Source organism: Cherax quadricarinatus, chromosome 62 (genome assembly GCF_038502225.1).
Source record: "Cherax quadricarinatus isolate ZL_2023a chromosome 62, ASM3850222v1, whole genome shotgun sequence".
Taxonomy (NCBI): Eukaryota; Metazoa; Arthropoda; class Malacostraca; order Decapoda; family Parastacidae; genus Cherax; species Cherax quadricarinatus.
In genome coordinates this window covers 21,162,179-21,185,507 of record NC_091353.1, presented here as the reverse complement: position 1 = coordinate 21,185,507, position 23,329 = coordinate 21,162,179, and the positions used below count along the sequence as shown (strand labels likewise).

General features: G+C 47.5%; 1 protein-coding gene across 4 annotated transcripts in view; it reads left to right on the top strand.

The window, feature by feature from the left end:
* Nucleotides 1-23,329, top strand: part of LOC128686094 (uncharacterized) — a 233,378-nt gene that overhangs the window by 37,837 nt on the left and 172,212 nt on the right. For 3 of the 4 annotated variants that reach the window (XM_070098492.1, XM_070098495.1, XM_070098494.1), the window contains exon 3: nt 18,711-18,895. In XM_070098492.1, the coding sequence (XP_069954593.1) occupies nt 18,711-18,895 (185 nt within the window). The remainder of the gene's footprint in view (nt 1-18,710; nt 18,896-23,329) is intronic. The other variant, XM_070098496.1, reaches the window with a different exon arrangement.

The following is a 23,329-nucleotide window of genomic DNA, read 5'->3' as shown; positions in this document are numbered from 1 at the left end:
TCCATATCTTGGCCTGGTCCCCAGTGCTTGACTGTCTTCCCACCATCCATATCATGGCCTTGTCCCCTGTGCTTGACTGTTTTCCCACCATCCATATCATGATCTTGTCCCCAGTGCTTGACGGTCTTCCCACCGTCCATATCATGGCCTTGTCCCCAGTGCTTGACTGTCTTCCCACCATCTATGTCATGGCCTGGTCCCTAGTGCTTGAATGTCTTCCCTCCATCCATGTCATAGCCCTGTCCCCAGTGCTTGACTGTCTTCCCACCATCCATGTCATGGCCTGGTCCCCAGTGCTTGACTGTCTTCCCACCATCCATGTAATGGCCTTGTCCCCAGTGCTTGACTGTCTTCCCTCCACCCATGTCTTAGCCTTGTCCCTAGTGCTTGACTCTCTTCCCGCCATCCATGTCATAGCCTGGTTCCCAGTGCTTGACTGTCTTCCCTCCATCCATGTCATGGCCTGGTTCCCAGCGCTTGACTGTCTTCCCTCCATCCATGTCATGGCCTGGTTTCCAGTGCTTGACTGTCTTCCCTCCATCCATGTCATGGCCTGGTTCCCAGTGCTTGACTGTCTTCCCTCCATCCATGTCGTGGCCTGGTTCCTAGTGCTTGACTGTCTTCCCTACATCCATGTCATGGCCTGGTTCCCAGTGCTTGACTGTATTCCCACCATCCATGTCATGGCCTGGTCCCCAGTGGTTGACTGTCTTCCCACCATCCATGTCATGGCCTGGTCCCCTGAGCTTGACTGTCTTCCCACCATCCATATCATGGCTTTGTCACCTGTGCTTGACTTTTTTCCCACCATCCATATCTTTGCCTTGTCCCCAGTTCTTGACCGTCTTCCCACCATCCATGTCATGGCCTTGTCACCGGTGCTTGACTGTCTTCCCACCATCCATATCATGGCCTTGTCCCCAGTGCTTGACGTCTTCCCACTATCCATATCATGGCCTTATCCCCTGTGCTTTACTGTTTTCTCACCATCCATATCATGGCCTTGTCCCCAGTGCTTGACTCTCTTCCCACCATCCATATCATGGCCTTGTCCCCAGTGCTTGACTCTCTTCCCACCATCCATATCATGGCCTTGTCCCCAGTGCTTGACTGTCTTCCCACCATTCATGTCATGGCGTTGTCCCCAGTGCTTGACTGTCTTCCCACAATCCATGTCATGGCCTTGTCCCCTGTGCTTGACTGTCTTCCCACCATCCATGTCATGGCCTGGTCCCCAGTGCTTGACTGTCTTCCCACCATCCATGTCATGGCCTGGTCCCCAGTGTTTGACTGTCTTTTCTCCATCCATGTCATGGCCTGGTCCCCAGTGCTTGACTGTCTTCCCACCATCCATGTCATGGCCTGGTTTCCAGTGTTTGACTGTCTTCCCTCCATCCATGTCATGTCCTGGTTCCCAGTGCTTGACTGTCTTCCCTCCATCCATGTTATGGCCTGGTTCCCAGTGCTTGACTGTCTTCCCTCCATCCATGTCATGGCCTGGTTCCCAGTGCTTGACTGTCTTCCCACTATCCATGTCATGGCCTTGTCCCCAGTGCTTGACTGTCTTCCCTCCATCCATGTCATGGCCTTGTCCCCAGTGCTTGACTCTCTTCCCTCCATCCATGTCATGGCCTGGTCCCCAGTGCTTGACTGTCTTCCCACCATCCATGTCGTGGCCTTGTTCCCAGTGCTTGACTGTCTTCCTCCCATCCATGTCATGGCCTGGTTCCCAGTGCTTCACTGTCTTCCCTCCATCCATGTCATGGCGTGGTTCCCAGTACTTGACTGTCTTCCCACTATCCATGTCATGGCCTGGTCCCCAGTGCTTGACTCTGTTCCCTCCATCCATGTCATGGCCTGGTCCCCAGTGCTTGACTGTCCTCCTATCAGCACTAAAGACAGATTAAATCGAGAGTCTTACTTGATTTAAGTTATTTTTTGAGAAACTCAGACGATTTTTCAAGGTGTTTTCACCATCGGCCAACATTTCAACGCATTACCATTCTTCTTAATGATCTGGTGTCATCTTTGATGGATTCTTTTCTCTAGGTTTCTCAAAGAATATAGAGAAACATTCTTTTGAATGAACTTGAAATACGTATCTCTGTAGCCGTTGAAACATGAAACTCCAGCTCAGGGGAACTAGCGTGTGGATAAGTGCTAAACTATCCACAACAAGGCAGGGACTGACTCATTGAAGAGATAATCCAAGAAGACCAAACCATACCCCGGCCGGGATTGAACCCGCGGTCAGAGAGTCTCAAAACTCCAGACCGTCGCGGTTGCCACTAGACCAGCTAGCCACAATAAGATTCGTCCAACAGTGGTGCCTGTGCTAACCTTCCTATGGTGTAGAAATATACCTAGTTGGACGAATCTTATTGTGGCTAGCTGGTCTAGTGGCTAACGCGACGGTCTGGAGTTTTGAGACTCTCTGACCGCGGGTTCAATCCCGGCCGGGGTATGGTTTGTTTGCAATCATGTCATTACGATTTCGTGAGTCATAATCCAAGGAATTACTAACATTTTTCTTAAGACATTCGATGATATCCGATTTCTTTGAATGATGAATCACTTTTTCACTTTCTGCCATGGATGGATGAAAAGCTTGAACTTCAGAGGAGAAGAATCAGTTAAGATCAACTTCACGTGTATTGGTTTTCATGTATATTTTGGGAAAGTCTGAGTTGGAACCCTTGAAGAATTGAATCTTCTCTTATGTTTTACTGTTGTGTCTTTATTTAAGAAAGATAAATTAATGCTTTGTATTGCTTTTTCAGTTTATTCCTTCCTCCTCTTAGTGATGACATTTTACACAAAACTGTCGGCTCTCAAAATTCATTAGATTTCAATTTTCTTGAAAAGGATTTATTTCTCCAGTCTTCGAATGACGTAAACAAGGTTTTGAACATAAAAATGTAGTTAGTTTATCGCTTTTATACCTTCATCATGATGAAAAAAAAATCTGACTTTTGGTTTGGACTCTCCCTAAGTCCTGGAGCAAATGCTTTGCTATGGGTCCTCAAAGGGATTATTTAACGAGAGATGCTGGACCTTGTGGTAGTCCAGTAACTCCTCTAGAATTTTTAAATATTTTTAGTTCCTCATGGCTCTGGTCTATGGAAATCGCTGAAAGTCGCCCATTCTTCCAAAAGCAACTTTTGGTTTATATACGTCATATGCCTTGTCAAAGCAACATGTTTTCTGATGAGAGTACATTGATTTGGTTACATGTCTTGCTTTTAGGATGGCATCAGCAGTTCCTGTAGTTGCCACTCCAGCTTTAGCAATGACTAAAGATGTGGGCTTTCCAGATGAAGCGTCTTCATCAATCATTACCAATACTTCTGAAGAAGCACGGTGTTGGGCAGTCTTGCATTATTTTATTTTCCTTCACCATAGCATAGTATCGGCGCCGGTGTTGTCTTTACACTTGTTAACCACAGCATCACAAATTGCAAGATTATGGAGAACATAACATTCATTCAGTGTCAATGCTTTCTGCTTATCCCACAGCAAGATTGATCTGGAATTAATAGAGGAGTTGATTCCAGGTGATCTCTTTCTTGCATAACAAACATAACTTCAGACTGTAGCTCCTGAGCGTAAATCAGATGCCAGCCTTTCTACAACAACTCTTCCAGAACATCGGCAAGACTGTAAGTCACCCAGAAAACTTTCATAAGTTTTGATGTTCTTATGAAATTTTACTGACAGCGGCGTTATCAGCAGATGATCCCTGACACAGCAGACATTCACTGAGAGGTGGGTCACAAGCACATGGTCCCTGACACAGCAGACATCTACTGAGAGCTGAGTCACCCGCAGATGATCCCTGACACAGCTGACATCTACTGAGAGCTGGGTTACAAGCAGATATTCCCTGACACAGCAGACATCTACTGAGAGCTGAGTCACCCGCAGATGATCCCTGACACAGCAGACATCTACTGAGAGCTGAGTCACCAGCAGATGATCCCTGACACAGCAGACATCTACTGAGAGCTGAGTCACCAACAGATGATCCCTGACACAGCTGACATCTACTGAGAGCTGGGTTACAAGCAGATATTCCCTGACACAGCAGACATCTACTGAGAGCTGAGTCACACGCAGATGATCCCTGACACAGCAGACATCTACTGAGAGCTGAGTCACCAGCAGATGATCCCTGACACAGCAGACATCTACTGAGAGCTGAGTCACCAGCAGATGATCCATGACACAGCAGACACCTACTGAGAGCTAAGTCACTCGCACATGATCCCTGACACAGCACACATCTACTGAGTGCTGAGTCACCAGCAGATGATCCCTGACACAGAAGACATCTACTGAGAGCCTAGTCACCAGCAGATGATCCCTGACACAGAAGACATCTACTGTGAGCTGGGAAACCAGCTGATGATCCCTGACACAGGAGACATCTACTGAGAGCTGAGTCACCAGCAGATGATCCCTGACACAGCAGACATCTAGTGAGACCTGAGGCACCAGCAGATGATCCCTGACACAGCAGACATCTAGTGAGACCTGAGGCACCAGCAGATGATCCCTGACACAGCAGACATCTAGTGAGACCTGAGGCACCAGCAGATGATCCCTGACACAGCAGACATCTAGTGAGACCTGAGGCACCAGCAGATGATCCCTGACACAGCAGACATCTAGTGAGACCTGAGGCACCAGCATATGATCCCTGACACAGCAGACATCTAGTGAGATATGAGGCACCAGCAGATGATCCCTGACACATCAGACATCCAGTGAGACCTGAGGCACCAGTAGATGTTCCCTGACACATCAGATATCTAGTGAGACCTGAGGCACCAGCAGATGATCCCTGACACATCAGACATCTAGTGAGACCTGAGGCACCAGCAGATGATCCCTGACACAGCAGACATCTAGTGAGGCCTGAGGCACCAGCAGATGATCCCTGACACAGCAGACATCTAGTGAGGCCTGAGGCACCAGCAGATGATCCCTGACACAGTAAATATCTAGTGAAACCTGAGGCACCAGCAGATGATCCCTGACACAGCAGACATCTAGTGAGACCTGAGGCACCAGCAGATGATCCCTGACACAGCAGACATCTAGTGAGACCTGAGGCACCAGCAGATGATCCCTGACACAGCAGACATCTAGTGAGACCTGAGGCACCAGCAGATGATCCCTGACACAGCAGACATCTAGTGAGACCTGAGGCACCAGCAGATGATCCCTGACACAGCAGACATCTAGTGAGACCTGAGGCACCAGCAGATGATCCCTGACACAGCAGACATCTAGTGAGACCTGAGGCACCAGCAGATGATCCCTGACACAGCAGACATCTAGTGAGACCTGAGGCACCAGCAGATGATCCCTGACACAGCAGACATCTAGTGAGACCTGAGGCACCAGTAGATGATCCCTGACACAGACATCTAGTGAGACCTGAGGCACCAGCAGATTATCCCTGACACAGCAGACATCTAGTGAGACCTGAGGCACCAGCAGATGATCCCTGACACAGCAGACATCTAGTGAGACCTGAGGCACCAGCAGATGATCCCTGACACAGCAGACATCTAGTGAGACCTGAGGCATCAGCAGATGATCCCTGACACAGCAGACATATAGTGAGACCTGAGGCACCAGCAGATGATCCCACAGCAGACATCTAGTGAGACAGGCACCAGCAGATGATCCCTGACACAATAGATATCTAGTGAGAGGCACCAGCAGATGATCCCTGGCACCAGCAGATGATCCCTGACACAGCAGACATCTAGTGAGACCTGAGGCACCAGCAGATGATCCCTGACACAGCAGACATCTAGTGAGACCTGAGGCACCAGCAGATGATCCCTGACACAGCAGACATCTAGTGAGGCCTGAGGCACCAGCAGATGATCCCTGACACAGAAGACATCTAGTGAGACCTGAGGCACCAGCAGATGATCCATGACACAGCAGACATCTAGTGAGACACTGATCCCTGACACAGCACCTGAGGCACCAGCAGATGATCCCTGACACAGCAGACATCTAGTGAGACCTGAGGCACCAGCAGATGATCCCTGACACAGCAGACATCTAGTGAGACCTGAGGCACCAGCAGATGATCCCTGACACAGCAGACATCTAGTGAGACCTGAGGCACCAGCAGATGATCCCTGACACAGCAGACATCTAGTGAGACCTGAGGCACCAGCAGATGATCCCTGACACAGCAGACATCTAGTGAGACCTGAGGCACCAGCAGATGATCCCTGACACAGCAGACATCTAGTGAGACCTGAGGCACCAGCAGATGATCCCTGACACAGCAGACATCTAGTGAGACCTGAGGCACCAGCAGATGATCCCTGACACAGCAGACATCTAGTGAGACCTGAGGCACCAGCAGATGATCCCTGACACAGCAGACATCTAGTGAGACCTGAGGCACCAGCAGATGATCCCTGACACAGCAGACATCTAGTGAGACCTGAGGCACCAGCAGATGATCCCTGACACAGCAGACATCTAGTGAGACCTGAGGCACCAGCAGATGATCCCTGACACAGCAGACATCTAGTGAGACCTGAGGCACCAGCAGATGATCCCTGACACAGCAGACATCTAGTGAGACCTGAGGCACCAGCAGATGATCCCTGACACAGCAGACATCTAGTGAGACCTGAGGCACCAGCAGATGATCCCTGACACAGCAGACATCTAGTGAGACCTGAGGCACCAGCAGATGATCCCTGACACAGCAGACATCTAGTGAGACCTGAGGCACCAGCAGATGATCCCTGACACAGCAGACATCTAGTGAGACCTGAGGCACCAGCAGATGATCCCTGACACAGCAGACATCTAGTGAGACCTGAGGCACCAGCAGATGATCCCTGACACAGCAGACATCTAGTGAGACCTGAGGCACCAGCAGATGATCCCTGACACAGCAGACATCTAGTGAGACCTGAGGCACCAGCAGATGATCCCTGACACAGCAGACATCTAGTGAGACCTGAGGCACCAGCAGATGATCCCTGACACAGCAGACATCTAGTGAGACCTGAGGCACCAGCAGATGATCCCTGACACATCAGACATCTAGTGAGACCTGAGGCACCAGCAGATGATCCCTGACACAGCAGACATCTAGTGAGACCTGAGGCACCAGCAGATGATCCCTGACACAGCAGACATCTAGTGAGACCTGAGGCACCAGCAGATGATCCCTGACACAGCAGACATCTAGTGAGACCTGAGGCACCAGCAGATGATCCCTGACACAGCAGACATCTAGTGAGACCTGAGGCACCAGCAGATGATCCCTGACACAGCAGACATCTAGTGAGACCTGAGGCACCAGCAGATGATCCCTGACACAGCAGACATCTAGTGAGACCTGAGGCACCAGCAGATGATCCCTGACACAGCAGACATCTAGTGAGACCTGAGGCACCAGCAGATGATCCCTGACACAGCAGACATCTAGTGAGACCTGAGGCACCAGCAGATGATCCCTGAAACATCAGACATCTAGTGAGACCTGAGGCACCAGCAGATGATCCCTGACACAGCAGACATCTAGTGAGATCTGAGGCACCAGCAGATGATCCCTGACACAGCAGACATCTAGTGAGATCTGAGGCACCAGCAGATGATCCCTGACACAGCAGACATCTAGTGAGACCTGAGGCACCAGCAGATGATCCCTGACACAGCAGACATCTAGTGAGACCTGAGGCACCAGCAGATGATCCCTGACACAGCAGACATCTAGTGAGACCTGAGGCACCAGCAGATGATCCCTGACACAGCAGACATCTAGTGAGACCTGAGGCACCAGCAGATGATCCCTGACACAGCAGACATCTAGTGAGACCTGAGGCACCAGCAGATGATCCCTGACACAGCAGACAATTAGTGAGACCTGAGTCACCAGCAGATGATCCCTGACACAGCAGACATCTAGTGAGACCTGAGGCACCAGCAGATGATCCCTGAAACATCAGACATCTAGTGAGACCTGAGGCACCAGCAGATGATCCCTGACACAGCAGACATCTAGTGAGATCTGAGGCACCAGCAGATGATCCCTGACACATCAGACATCTAGCGAGACATGAGGCACCAGCAGATGATCCTTGACACAGCAGACATCTAGTGAGATCTGAGGCACCAGCAGATGATCCCTGACACAGCAGACACCTAGTGAGACCTGAGGCACCAGCAGATGATCCCTGACACAGCAGACATCTAGTGAGACCTGAGGCACCAGTAGATGATCCCTGACACAGCAGACATCTAGTGAGACCTGAGGCACCAGCAGATGATCCCTGACACAGCAGACATCTAGTGAGACCTGAGGCACCAGCAGATGATCCCTGACACAGCAGACATCTAGTGAGACCTGAGGCACCAGCAGATGATCCCTGACACAGCAGACATCTAGTGAGACCTGAGGCACCAGCAGATGATCCCTGACACATCAGACATCTAGTGAGACCTGAGGCACCAGCAGATGATTCCTGACACAGCAGACATCTAGTGAGACGTGAGGCACCAGCAGATGATCCCTGACACAGGAGACATCTACTGAGAACTGAGGCACCAGCAGATGATCCCTGACAGAGCAGACATCTAGTGTGACCTGAGGCACCAGCAGATGATCCCTGAAACATCAGACATCTAGTGAGACCTGAGGCACCAGCAGATGATCCCTGACACAGCAGACATCTAGTGAAACCTGAGGCACCAGCAGATGATCCCTGACACAGCAAACATCTAGTGAGACATGAGGTACCAGCAGATGATCCCTGACACAGCAGACATCTAGTGAGACCTAAGGCACCAGCAGATGATCCCTGACACAGCAGACATCTAGTGAGACCTGAGGCACCAGCAGATGATCCCTGACACAGCAGACATCTAGTGAGACCACCAGCAGATGAGGCAGACCAGCAGATGATCCCTGAAACATCAGACATCTAGTGAGACCTGAGGCACCAGCATATGATCCCTGACACAGCAGACATCTAGTGAGACCTGAGGCACCAGCAGATGATCCCTGACACAGCAGACATCTAGTGAGATCTGAGGCACCAGCAGATGATCCCTGACACAGCAGACATCTAGTGAGACGTGAGGCACCAGTAGATGATCCCTGACACAGTAGACATCTAGTGAGACCTGAGGCACCAGCAGATGATCCCTGACACAGCAGACATCTAGTGAGACCTGAGTCACCAGCAGATGATCCCTGACACAGCAGACATCTAGTGAGATCTGAGGCACCAGCAGATGATCCCTGAAATATCAGACATGATCCCTAGACATGCGAGACCTGAGGCACCAGCAGATGATCCTTGACACAGCAGACATCTAGTGAGATGAGACCTGAGGCACCAGCAGATGATCCCTGACACAGCAGACATCTAGTGAGACCTGAGGCACCAGTAGATGATCCCTGACACAGCAGACATCTAGTGAGACCTGAGGCACCAGCAGATGATCCCTGACACAGCAGACATCTAGTGAGATCTGAGGCACCAGCAGATGATCCCTGACACAGCAGACATCTAGTGAGACGTGAGGCACCAGTAGATGGTTCCTGACACAGCAGACATCAAGTGAGGCCTGAGGCACCAGCAGATGATCCCTGACACAGCAGACAATTAGTGAGACCTGAGTCACCAGAAGATGATCCCTGACACAGCAGACATCTAGTGAGACCTGAGGCACAAGCAGATGATCCCTGACACATCAGGCATCTAGTGAGACCTGAGGCACCAGCAGATGATCCCTGACACAACGGATATCTAGCAAGACTTGAGGCACCAGCAGATGATTCCTGACACAGCAGACATCTAGTGAGACCTGAGGCACCAGCAGATGATCCCTGACACAGGAGACATCTACTGAGAACTGAGGCACCAGCAGATGATCCCTGACAGAGCAGACATCTAGTGCGACCTGAGGCATCAGCAGATGATCCCTGAAACATCAGACATCTAGTGAGACCTGAGGCACCAGCAGATGATCCCTGACACAGCAGACATCTAGTGAAACCTGAGGCACCAGCAGATGATCCCTGACACAGCAGACATCTAGTGAGACCTGAGGTACCAGCAGATGATCCCTGACACAGCAGACATCTAGTGAGACCTAAGGCACCAGCAGATGATCCCTGACACAGCAGACATCTAGTGAGACCTGAGGCACCAGCAGATGATCCCTGACACAGCAGACATCTAGTGAGACCAGAGGCACCAGCAGATGATCCCTGAAACATCAGACATCTAGTGAGACCTGAGGCACAAGCAGATGATCCCTGACACAGCAGACATCTAGTGAGACCTGAGGCACCAGCAGATGATCCCTGACACAGCAGACATCTAGTGAGATCTGAGGCACCAGCAGATGATCCCTGACACAGCAGACATCTAGTGAGACGTGAGGCACCAGTAGATGATCCCTGACACAGTAGACATCTAGTGAGACCTGAGGCACCAGCAGATGATCCCTGACACAGCAGACATCTAGTGAGACCTGAGTCACCAGCAGATGATCCCTGACACAGCAGACATCTAGTGAGACCAGAGGCACCAGCAGATGATCCCTGAAATATCAGACATCTAGTGAGACCTGAGGCACCAGCAGATGATCCCTGACACAGCAGACATATAGTGAGACCTGAGGCACCAGCAGATGATCCCTGACACAGCAGACATCTAGTGAGACCTGAGGCACCAGCAGATGATCCCTGACACAGCAGACAATTAGTGAGACCTGAGTAACCAGCAGATGATCCCTGACACAGCAGACATCTAGTGAGACCTGAGGCACCAGCAGATGATCCCTGACACATCAGACATCTAGTGAGACCTGAGGCACCAGCAGATGATCCCTGACACAATAGATATCTAGCGAGACTTGAGGCACCAGCAGATGATCCCTGACACAGCAGACATCTAGTGAGACCTGAGGCACCAGCAGATGATCCCTGACACAGGAGACATCTACTGAGAACTGAGTCACCAGCAGATGATCCCTGACAGAGCAGACATCTAGTGTGACCTGAGGCACCAGCAGATGATCCCTGAAACATCAAACATCTAGTGAGACCTGAGGCACCAGCAGATGATCCCTGACACAGCAGACATCTAGTGAAACCTGAGACACCAGCAGATGATCCCTGACACAGCAGACATCTAGTGAGACCTGAGGTACCAGCAGATGATCCCTGACACAGCAGACATCTAGTGAGACCTAAGGCACCAGCAGATGATCCCTGACACAGCAGACATCTAGTGAGACCTGAGACACCAGCAGATGATCCCTGACAGAGCAGAGATTTAGTGAGACCTGAGGCACCAGCAGATGATCCCTGAAACATCAGACATCTAGTGAGACCTGAGGCACCAGCAGATGATCCCTGACACAGCAGACATCTAGTGAGACCTGAGGCACCAGCAGATGATCCCTGACACAGCAGACATCTAGTGAGATCTGAGGCACCAGCAGATGATCCCTGACACAGCAGACATCTAGTGAGACCTGAGGCACCAGCAGATGATCCCTGACACAGCAGACATCTAGTGAGATCTGAGGCACCAGCAGATGATCCCTGACACAGCAGACATCTAGTGAGACCTGAGGCACCAGCAGATGATCCCTGACACATCAGACATCTAGTGAGACCTGAGGCACCAGCAGATGATCCCTGACACAGCAGACATCTAGTGAGACCTGAGGCACCAGCAGATGATCCCTGACACATCAGACATCTAGTGAGATCTGAGGCACCAGCAGATGATCCCTGACACAGCAGACATCTAGTGAGACCTGAGGTACCAGCAGATGATCCCTGACACAGCAGACATCTAGTGAGACCTAAGGCACCAGCAGATGATCCCTGACACAGCAGACATCTAGTGAGACCTGAGACACCAGCAGATGATCCCTGACAGAGCAGAGATTTAGTGAGACCTGAGGCACCAGCAGATGATCCCTGAAACATCAGACATCTAGTGAGACCTGAGGCACCAGCAGATGATCCCTGACACAGCAGACATCTAGTGAGACCTGAGGCACCCGCAGATGATCCCTGACACAGCAGACATCTAGTGAGATCTGAGGCACCAGCAGATGATCCCTGACACAGCAGACATCTAGTGAGACCTGAGGCACCAGCAGATGATCCCTGACACAGCAGACATCTAGTGAGATCTGAGGCACCAGCAGATGATCCCTGACACAGCAGACATCTAGTGAGACCTGAGGCACCAGCAGATGATCCCTGACACATCAGACATCTAGTGAGACCTGAGGCACCAGCAGATGATCCCTGACACAGCAGACATCTAGTGAGACCTGAGGCACCAGCAGATGATCCCTGACACATCAGACATCTAGTGAGATCTGAGGCACCAGCAGATGATCCCTGACACAGCAGACATCTAGTGAGACCTGAGGCACCAGCAGATGATCCCTGACACATCAGACATCTAGTGAGACCTGAGGCACCAGCAGATGATCCCTGACACAGCAGACATCTAGTGAGACGTGAGGCACCAGCAGATGATCCCTGACACAGCAGACATCTAGTGAGATCTGAGGCACCAGCCGATGATCCCTGACACAACAGACATCTAGTGAGACCTGAGGCACCAGCAGATGATCCCTGACACATCAGACATCTAGTGAGATGAGGCTGATCCCTGAAACATCATACATCTAGTGAGACCCGACCAGCAGATGATCCCTGACACAGCAGACATCTAGTGAGACCTGAGGCACCAGCAGATGATCCCTGACTCAGCAGACATCTAGTGAGACGTGAGGCACCAGCAGATGATCCCTGACACAGCAGACATCTAGTGAGACCTGAGGCACCAGCAGATGATCCCTGACACAGCAGACATCTAGTGAGACCTGAGGCACCAGCAGATGATCCCTGACACAGCAGACATCTAGTGAGACCTGAGGCACCAGCAGATGATCCCTGAAACATCAGACATCTAGTGAGACCTGAGGCACCAGCAGATGATCCCTGACACAGCAGACATCTAGTGAGACCTGAGGCACCAGCAGATGATCCCTGACACAGCAGACATCTACTGAGAGCTGAGTCACCAGCAGATGATCCCTGACAGAGCAGACATCTAGTGTGACCTGAGGCACCAGCAGATGATCCCTGAAACATCAGACATCTAGTGAGACCTGAGGCACCAGCAGATGATCCCTGACACAGCAGACATCTAGTGAAACCTGAGGCACCAGCAGATGATCCCTGACACAGCAGACATCTAGTGAGACCTGAGGTACCAGCAGATGATCCCTGACACAGCAGACATCTAGTGAGACCTAAGGCACCAGCAGATGATCCCTGACACAGCAGACATCTAGTGAGACCTGAGGCATCAGCAGATGATCCCTGACACAGCAGACATCTAGTGAGACCTGAGGCACCAGCAGATGATCCCTGAAACATCAGACATCTAGTGAGACCTGAGGCACCAGCAGATGATCCCTGACACAGCAGACATCTAGTGAGACCTGAGTCACCAGCAGATGATCCCTGACACAGCAGACATCTAGTGAGACCAGAGGCACCAACAGATGATCCCAGAAATATCAGACATCTAGTGAGCCCCGGGGGGTCCAGCAGATGATCCCTGACACAGCAGACATCTAGTGAGACCTGAGGCACCAGCAGATGATCCCTGACACAGCAGACATCTAGTGAGACCTGAGGCACCAGCAGATGATCCCTGACACAGCAGACAATTAGTGAGACCTGAGTCACCAGCAGATGATCCCTGACACAGCAGACATCTAGTGAGACCTGAGGCACCAGCAGATGATCCCTGACACATCAGACATCTAGTGAGACCTGAGGCACCAGCAGATGATCCCTGACACATCAGACATCTAGTGAGACCTGAGGCATCAGCAGATGATCCCTGACACAGCAGACATCTAGTGAGACCTGAGGCACCAACAGATGATCCCTGACACATCAGACATCTAGTGAGACCTGAGGCACCAGCAGATGATCCCTGACACAGCAGACATCTAGTGAGACCTGAGGCACCAGCAGATGATCCCTGACACAGCAGACATCTAGTGAGACCTGAGGCACCAGCAGATGATCCCTGACACAGCAGACATCTAGTGAGACGTGAGGCACCAGCAGATGATCCCTGACACAATAGATATCTAGCGAGACATGAGGCACCAGCAGATGATCCCTGACACAGCAGACATCTAGTGAGATCTGAGGCACCAGCAGATGATCCCTGACACAGCAGACATCTAGTGAGACCTGAGGCACCAGCAGATGATCCCTGACACAATAGATATCTAGCGAGACGTGAGGCACCAGCAGATGATCCCTGAAACAGCAGACATCTAGTGAGACGTGAGGCACCAGCAGATGATCCCTGACTCATCAGACATTGAAACGAATCCATTACGGTAGAACCTGTTAAAGACACAAAGAACCACATTAAGAACTTGAAGTTACCTGGAGTATACCTAAAGAGGGTTTGAGGGGTCAGCGCCCCCGTGGCCCGGTCTGTGGCCAGGCCTCATAATAGTTATAGTGGAACAATATTACTGAGACGCAGGCGGCTGTATATTTGATGTAAAATTTGGATTTACAAGATATAAGTGAGAATCTTTACCAACTCAAACCAAACCTAAATAAATTTAATTTAAACAAACCAAGTTAAACGAAACTATATAATACTTCCAAAAAATTTTAGTCAAAATAAATGTTATGTTCCTGGGAAACATTCACTGTATAAATGTTGGTGAAAATTGATTCTTTGTGTCTTAAGATATATGAAATGATGAATCATTCATGCTTTTATCTGGCGATAAGATATGTATGATAAGGGGAGCATATGACTTTCAGGGATGCGGGGAGGGGAGGGGGCGGGGCTCCCTGGAGACCCCTTGGGAAATGTTTTTTGGTCCTCTTTCTAGTTCACTTATTTATGACTTAGGGAATCAATACAACACTATGGACAAATCTTAAAGTACACACTCTGAATCGTAGTTCAGGTTCCATGTGTACAATCACCGCCGCTAAACAACTGGAAGATTAATAATGTTAATCCAAAATTTACTGAGTGGAGATATGTGCCCTTAATTATTGTGATATAAAGTGATATCACTTGTGGGTACATTACCCCTCAGGGAAGGTTCCTTGATGCTGGTGAGGGGCTCTTGATTTAGGGAATTGGATATGTGCTCAAGTTCCCTGAATTAAGCCTGAATACATTCCATCTCCACCACTTACGCTGTATAATCCTACGGGTTTAGCGCTCCCCATGATTATAATATTAATAATAATGTCGGGACGTTACTGGAAACTAGAATTAAAAATTATTATTATTATAATTAAATAATGCGCTAAACCGCCAAGAGTCACACAGCGCTGCTGGACAGACAATATTGCCGGGGATATAAACAACTAGTTGGAAAGAGGATCAGAAGTGAGGAAAGAAAAGATCTGGAAGGAACGTTGAAGGTTATATGTCGAGGTACGTGTAGTAAATGGTGAGAGTAAGTCTAAGACATGACCGTCAACAAGGAGAGGCAGAGCAGCGGCGACGCTGGAAGTGAATTCCGCTTGCCACAGGAAAGTGACGAAACGATAACTGGGACCTGACAAGCCTCACAGAGAGGAACAGTGTCGCTCCATGATATACCCATTGGTAAGGCGAGTATGGTCGATGCGGAGACAGGAAAACACAGTCTCCTAAGTACAGCAACTGTGGTAAGATGGCCACAAACCCAAACATGGTTTAATAGAATGTAATTTGTTGTTGCTGCCAACGGTTGCGAAGACGGGCAGAGATGACTGCAAGATACTCCCTTTATAAGAAACCGGAAGATCACATACCACTGACTGCACAGTAGCATCAGCCTGTTCACTGCACCACACGTCAACGTGTCCAGAGAGCCAACAGAAAATGACGGCTTCACACAAGGAGAACCCGGGTTCGATTCCCGGCGGGGTGGAAACATTTCGACGTGTTTCCTTACACCTGTTGTCATGTTCACCTAGCAGCAAATAGGTACCTGGGTGTTGGTCGACTGGTGTGGGTCGCATCCTGGGGGACAAGATTGAGGACCACAATGGAAATAAGACAAACAGTCCTTGATGACGTACTGACTGTCTTGGGTTATCCTGAGTGGCTAACCCTCCGGGGTTAAAAATCCGAAGAAAATCTTATCTTTTATCTTATCTCTTTGTTAGCTACAAGACGCAACCAAAGTTCAATATGAAGGACCAACGGATGAGAAGAATCAAATTGTTTAATGACCTGTAAAGTGCCGAGGAAATTCAAAATGATCATAAATGCTGAAGGAGACATGTAGTACGGAGAAGCACTGTGACGATGGCATACAACTCGGCGGTAAAAATGCTCGCTGAGTCTAAGAAATGACCTCGGACAACATCGTCAGGGAACACCACCGCGACCCCAACACCGTCAGAAGATTCAGAACCATCTGTATAAACAGTGAGGGCACGAGTATGAGACCAGAAGTGATCAAGAAAAAGAGAGCGAGAAGCAGCCGTAGGTAGGAGAGCTGAACGCACGGTAGTAGGGGAGAACGGACACGAACTGTCGGAACCTCCAAAGGGGGAAGAGAAAAGGCAGATGCTACATGAACATACAAGGGAGGTAACTGGAGAGGAGACTGGAGTGAGTGAAAATTAAAAAAAAAATGGACGGAGTAAGCAGGGGTGTGGATCAAAAAACGGACCTCTACTAATGTCAGAGACCAAACTGTATGTAGAAGAAACATGAAGGTTATGAGAGTGGACAATGGGCAATGAGCATCACAATGGTCGGCTAAGGAAGGAACATTCGTCTCAGCTCTCAACAGGGGATGAACAAAAGGCACCAAGGCATAAACGTAAACCTTGATGATGAAGGGGATCTAGATTAGAGAGAGTTGCAGAAGAACCAAAAGAATAGATTGGTCGCCATAATCCAGCTTCGACAAGACTACGGCAGAATGCAAATGAAGGAGAGTCCTGCGATCTGTCCCCTATGAACGATGTGCAAGAATTTTAAGGAGGCTCTGCCGACCGTGGAAAGCTGCTTTCATAGAGGAAATGTGAGGTCTCCAGGTCAACCGGCGATCGAACAAAAGGCCAAGAAACCTGACCGTATCACATTACAGGATACGTAAGCCATGCAGGTACAATGGAATATCTGGGACAAGAGGACGTCTAGTGAAAGTAATGAAATGGGTTTTTGCACCAGACAATTTAAATCCATGAGAAGTGACTCAATGGGAAACACTGTCAGTCGCATCCTGAAGGAAGGCCGTTACCAGGCGACAGTCAGCTCCTGCGTAAGCTATAGCGAAGTCAAACCATACCACGGGTGGGGTTAGAACCCACAATCAGAGTCTCAAAAAATCCACCCATGGTATGGGTTGTTTGCAATCGTGTTATTACTATATCGTGAGTTATAGCAAAGTCATCCACATAAAGTGACGACCAAATATTCGATGGCATAATGTACGGTAGATCATTTATAGCCAAGAAAAAAAAGGGTAGTGGGACTCCCTCGGCCTGAACAAAGTCTGAGGAAAATGAGGCGTGAAGACAAACACGAAAATGTCTTTCAGATAAGAAAGCAGCAAGGAAGGTCGGTAGATTACCACGGTGGCCTAAGGAGAGAGCCTCGGCTAAGATAATATACCTCCAAGTGGTGTCATATGCTTTCTCGAGATCAAAAAAGACTGCCATAATGGAGTGGTTATTAGCAAAGACATTTCACACATATGTCTCTAAGTGGAGCAAGGGGTCCAGAGTAGAGCGGCCTATGCGAAAGCCATATTGGCGAGGAGTAAGACTATCTTGAGTCTCCAAATACCATATCAGACGTCTATTCACCAATCGTTCCATCACCTTGCAGATTGTACTGTTGAGAGCAATGGGATGATAGTGAGAGGTATCAAGCCCCAAAATGCCTCGTTTGCGAAATGGTAGTACAATGATTTCCATTGAGAGAGAACCCCTCAAGTCCAAACAAGATTAAAAAACGCAAAAGGACTGTAAGGGCTTTTGAATGCAGATACTGTAGCATTCGGATATGAATATCAGTGGGGCAAGATGCCGATGACCAGCATGCGGAAAGCGTGGACTCTAGCTCTAAGAGAGCAAAAGGTATGTTATAAGGCTCCAACCCATTAGAAGAGAAATCCAAGGGCGATTGCTCCATGGCAGACTTAGAAGCAAAAAATGAGGGACAAAGGTGAAGCCCTTGGGAGACATGGACAAGATATTTCCCGATTCCTTGGCAACTTCAAGAGGTTCTGCAACACTGACACTAACAGCTCGCAGAACGGGAGCTAGGTCTGGGTCACTGGTGTGACCTGAAGTGCTTGTAGAATACGACAGTGGTGATAGGCTGCACTGGTGTGACCTGAAGTGCTTGCAGAATACGACAGTGGTGATAGGCTGCACTGGTGTGACCTGAAGTGCTTGTAGAATACGACAGTGGTGATAGGCTGCACTGGTGTGACCTGAAGTGCTTGCAGAATACGACAGTGGTGATAGGCTGCACTGGTGTGACCTGAAGTGCTTGTAGAATACGACAGTGGTAATGGGTTGCACTGGTGTGACCTGAAGTGCTTGCAGAATACGTAAGTGGTGATGGGCTGCACTGGTGGTTATAAGTATTTTTCAGTTGCAGGAGTATCATGGAGGAGTTCGTGGGTTGTCTGAGTGGCGATGGGGTTAAATTTCTGCCTGCCAGTGTGAGAAGACTCTACCTAGCTGTAGTGAATGACGATCATGCTTGCCACCTCCTGACACAGCTACACGATGCTATAACTGCTGAACCCTCCTCACTACCTCTCCTTAAGGAGTTAAGTAAGTATTTCATTCTTTCCTGTCTTTTATTGGTATCATAGTGTATGATGTAGCTGACAAGATAATGAATTAGGTATATACAAATGATTACTGCATCTTCTAAGTAAGTTTATTCAGGTATACCCAAATACAGTTACATAGATCATACATAGCAGCATATGTGCAGAGAACCTGGGATAACCCAAAATAAAGTCAGACAAAGTGACATATTTCCATTGGGGTCCCTTATTCTATCTTTTCATTCTTCAATATGGTACTGATCATGTCGCTGGATGGAAGATGAGGAGGTACTTGTACCTCTTCCCATGGCAGACATAGGTCTGAGACACTCCCAAGACAGGGAGCCAAGACCAGGTCACCATCTGGAAAGGACCCGGACTGGGAGAGTACCGGCGAATCAAGAAGAAGAATGTCACTAGATGTCAAAACGTCTATAGAATGAAGATATCCAGATATTGTACATGTGTCTAATTCATCAAAGTTTGTTATAGTGTTACTAGATGTGTTCGCTGTCTTGTGTTTTATTCTGTGTTATAATGTGATAGCTGGATAAGTACAGGTCAGCCATAGAAGTAGTCAGGTCTAAGGGAGGGATCCCAGTCATATGTAGCATCGTGCCTAGAAAGGGAGTGGGCAATGAATGGATGTCTAGGGTAATTGGTATAAATTGCTGACTGGACAGGTACTGCAAGGAACTTGCAATCCCGTTCATTGATAACTGGGACAGCTTCTATGGCAAACGTGATATGTATGCAAGGGATGGGGTTCATCTCTCTGGGGCTGGAGTGGTTGCATTAACCAATTCGATTGAGGGGGTAATTGATGACTTGTCTAGGACTTTAAACTGATAGATTATAGGGGTATGGGTGTTTGTGGGAAACAATCAAGCTGCAGTATTAGGGTTGAAAACAGCAGATATTACCGGGATACCTCAGGGATATGTTTAAAAGATAATATTCAAAATAAAGTTGCTAGTAATGGCAAATCAATTGATCAACAAACAAAGAGAGATAGTAGAGGGCAACGAGTGACTAGCTCCCTTAAGCTTTACTATACAAATAGTAGGAGTCTAAGATATAAGATAGATGAGCTAAGATTACTTGCAAGTGCACGTAATATAGATATTATTGGTATAACAGAGACCTGGTTCAACCTGAAAGATAGAGAAATGCCTTCTGAATGCAACATACAGGGTTATAAACTATTCCACACTGACAGGGTCAACAGGAATGGTGGTGGAGTGGCAATCTAAGTCAAAGATAATTTAAATTGTTGTCTTAGATATGATATAAGATTAGAAACATCGAACACAGAATCTGGCTACAGTTTCTCGAGGGTCATGACAAATTAATTTTGGGTGTGATTTATAGACCCTCAAACCTTGATAGGGAGTGCAGTAAGCTGTTATGGGACGAAATTCATAAGGCATCTAGATATGAAAATGTGTTAACGGGAGATTTTAACTTAAGACAAATTGATTGGAACAATACGACAGGAAATCATGAGTAGTGACTTTCTTGACATGGTTCTGGATTGCTTTTTAGAACAGGTTGTGACAGAACCAACTAGAGGAAACAATCTGCTTGACTTGGTTCTTGCCAACAAAGATTCACTAATTAATAATCTTGAGGTTAATGATGAGCTTGGAGAAAGTGATCACAAATCACTTAGTTTCAATATATCATGGAATTACCCAGATAACTGCAATCAAATCTTTGTTCCTGATTTTCGCTTGGCCGACTTCATGGGACTGAAAAATTACCTGTGTGGGCTAAATTGGGATATCCTGACTATGGGTCAGGTAGGTGATCTTGGTTGCCAATATGACGTTTTTCAGAGCATAGTTCTAGCTGCCCAGACAACTTTTGTTCCGAGTAGGGAAATTAGATCTAACAAAAATGATCCCAAATTGATGAACAATAATTTAAAAAATCTCATTGGTCAAAAGAGAGGCATATATAGGCGTATCGAAAGAGGGGATGGGCAGTTAAGAAATCAGTATGTTCAGTTAAAGAGAGAAATAAAAAAAGGAATAAGAAAAGCAAAAAGGGATTATGAGGCTAAGGTCGCAAGGGATTCAAAGACTAACCCAAAAAGGTTCTTTCAGGTATACAGAAGTAAGATTAGGGACAAGATAGGCCCACTAAAGAGTAACTCTGGTCAGATCACTGACAGTGAAAAGGATATGTGAAATTTTCAATATTTACTGCCTCTCAGTTTTTACCCGGGAAAATACTAGCTAAATTCCTGAAACAATAGATTATGTTGAACAGGAAGATAATAAACTATGCACAATCGCGGTACCTAGTGACATGATCCTCAGACAAATAGAGAAATTTAAACCTAACAAATCCCCAGGTCCTGATGAACTGTTTGCAAGGGTGTTAAAGGAATGTAAAGAGGAACTTAGCATACCTTTGGCTAATCTTTTCAACATATCACTACAAACTAGCATAGTGCCTGGTAAGTGGAAAATGACAAATGTAATACCTATTTACAAGGCAGGTGACAGGTCCTTGGCTTCGAACTATAGACCAATAAGCCTTACCTCCATAGCGGGAAAATTTATGGAATCAATAATTGCCGAAGTAATTCGTAGCCATCTTGATAGGCACAGATTGATTAATGATTCTCAACACAGTTTACAAAGGGTCGTTCCTGTCTTACGAATTTACTAACTTTCTTCACTAAGGTATTTGAGGAGGTAGATCATGGTAATGAATATGATATTGTGTATATGGACTTCATTAAGGCTTTCGATAGAGTTCCACATTAGAGGCTATTGAGGAAACCTAAGGCACACGGAATAGGAGAAATTTTTTCCTGGGTAGAGGCATGGTTGACAAATAGGCAGCAGAGAGTTTGCATAAATGGGGAAAAATCAGAATGGGGGCACGTCACAAGCGGTGTTCCTCAGGGGTGAGTGTTGGGCCCGTTGTTGTTCACAATTTACATAAACGACATAGATGAGGGAATAAATAGTGACATAAGCAAATTTGTTGATGACACCAAAATAGGCCGTCCAGTTCATTCTAATGAGGACACTAGAGCACTCCAGGATGATTTGAACAGACTGATGCAATGGTCGGAGAAGTGGCAGATGCAGTTTAACATAGACAAATGCAAAGTTCTAAATGTTGGACAGGAAAATAACCATGCCACATATAAACTAAATAATGTAGATCTTAATACTTCTGATTGCGAAAAGGATTTAGGAGTTCTGGTTAGCAGTAATCTAAAACCAAGACAACAGTGTATTAGTGTTCGCAATAAAGCTAACAGAATCCTTGGTTTCATATCTAGAAGTATAAATAAGACGAGTCCTTAGTTTGTTCAACTTTATATACCCTTGGTTAGGCCTCATTTAGATTATGCTGCACAGTTTTGGTCACCGTATTACAGAATGGATATAAATGTTCTGGAAAACGTACAGAGGAGGATGACAAAGTTGATCCCATGTATCAGAAATCTTCCCTATGATGATAGACTGAGGGCCATGAACCTGCACTCTCTCGAAAGGCGTAGAATAGGGGGTATATGATCAAGGTGTATAAATGGAAAACAGGAATAAATAAAGAAGGTGTAAATAGCGTGCTGAAAATTTTCAGCCAAGACAGGACTCGCAGCAATGGTTTTAAGATGGAAAAAAACAGATTCAGGAAAGATATAGGAAAGCACTGGTTTGGTAATAGAATTGTGGATGAGTTGAAGAAACTCCCGAGTACAGTTATAGGGGCTAAAACGTTGTGTAGTTTTAAAAATAGGTTAGATAAATATATGAGTGGGAGTGGGTGGGTGTGATTTGGACCTCACTAGCTTATGCTATTAGGTCTGATGCCTTGCTCCTTCCTTAAATGAAAGTGACCTGACTAGGTGGGTAATTGGGCTAATCGGACTGGTGGGGGGACATGGACCTGCTTCGACTGGGTCAGTAGGCCTGTTGCAGTGTTGCTTCTTTCTTATGTTCTTATGTTGTGTTGAGACACTATCAACCACCTGAGTGTGTGATAGTGTTACAATATGTTGTGTTGAGACACTATCAACCACTAGAGTGTGTGATAGTGTTACAATATGTTGTGTTGAGACACTATCAACCACCTGAGTGTGTGATAGTGTTACAATATGTTGTGTTGAGACACTATCAACCACCTGAGTGTGTGATAGTGCTACAATATGTTGTGTTGAGACACTATCAACCACTAGAGTGTGTGATAGTGTTACAATATGTTGTGTTGAGACACTATCAACCACTAGAGTGTGTGATAGTGCTACAATATGTTGTGTTGAGACACTATCAACCACTAGAGTGTGTGATAGTGTTACAGTATGTTGTGTTGAGACACTATCAACCACTAGAGTGTGTGATAGTGTTACAATATGTTGTGTTGAGACACTATCAACCACCTGAGTGTGTGATAGTGTTACAATATGTTG